At 51.0% G+C, this 2361-nt stretch overlaps 1 protein-coding gene across 1 annotated transcript; it reads left to right on the top strand.

Moving 5' to 3' along the window:
* The first annotated feature begins 422 nt into the window (after nt 1-422).
* Nucleotides 423-1820, top strand: LOC119326789 (expansin-B7-like). The gene is made up of 2 exons (XM_037600395.1): nt 423-981; nt 1096-1820. Exons 1-2 carry the CDS (start codon nt 619-621, stop codon nt 1621-1623), a joined length of 891 nt encoding a protein of 296 aa, XP_037456292.1. The 5' UTR covers nt 423-618; the 3' UTR covers nt 1624-1820.
* Nucleotides 1821-2361: the final 541 nt, after the last annotated feature.

The following is a 2361-nucleotide window of genomic DNA, read 5'->3' as shown; positions in this document are numbered from 1 at the left end:
TTTCATACCATTTCACCGGTATCTTGTACGTAACCACTATCATATTTTCGTATCATGCCCTGATCCTCTGCCGACGCACACGTAACTTTCAGCTGGGCATTTTCATAGCACTAGTTTGGTATTTTCGCAGTACAAAATAAAACAAGCTCGTCACTGATTGCAAGACGGATCATGTGGCCGTATATGTACATTGCTACGACTCCGTACAAAACTCCAAGAAAAAGATGCCTCTATGATCTGCAATGGGCATGATGCTATGCTGGCTGCAGGCATAAATACATGGAGGAAGCACCTGTAATGCAGTATGTATGTATGGTTGATGATTTTTAAAAGCAGAGAGAAATGCATCCCGTGATCACGGGTAATGGTGTATAGCAGCCAGTTGGGCGAGTCCCGCCATCCACATGTGAACCGGCCCTGCCATCACGTCTGGCTCCTCCTTTCTCCATCCGCCATCTCCGTTCATTCATTCCTTCGTCCTTTTCCTCTTGATTTGATCTGGTAGAGGAAGAAGAAGCTTAGCACTGGAGTTGCCGGCCTATAAATTCACACGCCCACCAACTGCATCAAGCCATTAACCACCAGAGTACGGCAACCAGTAACCAGCGAAAGCGGGCGATGGCAGCGGCCTCCGCCTACGCCGTTGCGGTCGCCCTCTTCTGCCTCCTCGCCGCCGATGGCTGCTGCGGCTGCTTTTGGTTTCTGCCTGCCATATTCTGCCCTGGACACTCCCCCACGCCTACACCCGCCCCCGCTACCCCCACCCCCAGCCCCGGCACCGGCACCGGCACCAACGTCGACGGCGGCGGCTGGCTCGACGCCAGGGCCACCTGGTACGGCGCTCCCGGAGGCGCCGGGCCTGACGACAATGGTGGCGCGTGCGGGTTCAAGAACGTGAACCTGCCGCCGTTCAACGCCATGACGTCGTGCGGCAACGAGCCGCTCTTCAAGGACGGCAAGGGATGCGGCTCGTGCTACCAGGTCAGCTGCTGTGGCCGACATTGCAGTTACTTGACAGTGACGGTAGAGTGCTTGTCGTTTCGTTTGTTTTTCCAGGCTGATGGATCTTGGATTGTTGCGTTGCGTTGCGTGCAGATAAGGTGCGTGGCTCACGCAGCGTGCTCCGGCGTCCCTGAGACGGTGATTATCACCGACATGAACTACTACCCGGTGGCCCGCTACCACTTCGACCTCAGCGGCACCGCCTTCGGCGCCATGGCCAAGGACGGCCGAAACGACGAGCTCCGCCACGCCGGCATCATCGACATGCAGTTCAAGAGGGTGCCGTGCCAGTACCCGGGGCTGTCGGTGACGTTCCACGTGGAGCAGGGGTCGAACCCGAACTACCTGGCGATCCTGGTGGAGTACGAGAACGGCGACGGCGACGTGGCGCAGGTGGACCTCATGGAGTCGCGGCCGGACAATGGTGAGCCGACTGGGGTCTGGACGCCGATGAGGGAGTCGTGGGGCTCCATCTGGCGGTTGGACACGCACCGCCCGCTGCAGGGGCCCTTTTCGCTGCGGGTCACCAACGAGTCCGGCAGGTCGCTCGTCGCCGGGCAGGTCATCCCGGCCGACTGGCAGCCCGACACTGTGTACAGCTCCCTCGTCCAGTTCGATTGACCCCTTCCACTCATCCGTGGAAGGCATCCATGCACGTCCATGCATGGCTTAATCGTGCCAAGCTAGCTGAGACGTCGCTTGTGACGTCCGGTGTGTGTGGTCTTCGTGTGCTACTACGTGTTCTCTCTCGTAGCGCATACGTTTTTCATGGTATACGTGTCTCGTCCAATACAATAAAGACATTTTAGCTACTAGTACAAGGGCCTGTGCGTCTACATTTTGCTGCATCACTGAGATACACTATCACTCAATTTCATGAAATCATGAACAAATTTTGAAATGATGAACATTTTTTTAAACTTGTGCACATATCTAAAATTGTGAACATTTTTCAAATCCATGAACACAATTACAAAATTTCGAACATTTTCTAAAATCAAGATCATTTTTTGAATTTATGGACCTTTTATACAATTTGCAAACATTTTTTAAATAGTGAATATATTTTTAAACAACTTTCTTGAATCCATGAACAATTCTAGAATCAACGAATATTTTTCTAAAATTGGTGCAACAATTTTTGAAATTATTGAACATTTTTTGATCTAGCAAAAGGGCTCGTGCATTGCAACGAGAGAAAAAAAATTATAATCTTCAATGGACATGACCACATTTTGCTGCATCACCGAGATACACTATCACTCTCATTTTCGTGAAATTGTGAACAATTTTTGAAAATCATGAACATTTTCTAAAACTCGTGAACATATCTGAAATCATGCACATTTTTCAAATTCA

The sequence above is a fragment of the Triticum dicoccoides genome, chromosome 6B, assembly GCF_002162155.2.
Source record: "Triticum dicoccoides isolate Atlit2015 ecotype Zavitan chromosome 6B, WEW_v2.0, whole genome shotgun sequence".
In the NCBI taxonomy this organism is placed as follows: domain Eukaryota; kingdom Viridiplantae; phylum Streptophyta; class Magnoliopsida; order Poales; family Poaceae; genus Triticum; species Triticum dicoccoides.
This window is presented reverse-complemented; position numbering and strand designations above follow the sequence as displayed.

Coding starts and splice junctions, on each gene's coding strand:
- LOC119326789 (XM_037600395.1), top strand. CDS start 619: ATGGCAGCGGCCTCCGCCTACGCCGTTGCGGTCGCCCTCTTCTGCCTC. Junction 982..1,095: donor GATGCGGCTCGTGCTACCAG/GTCAGCTGCTGT, acceptor CGTTGCGTGCAG/ATAAGGTGCGTGGCTCACGC.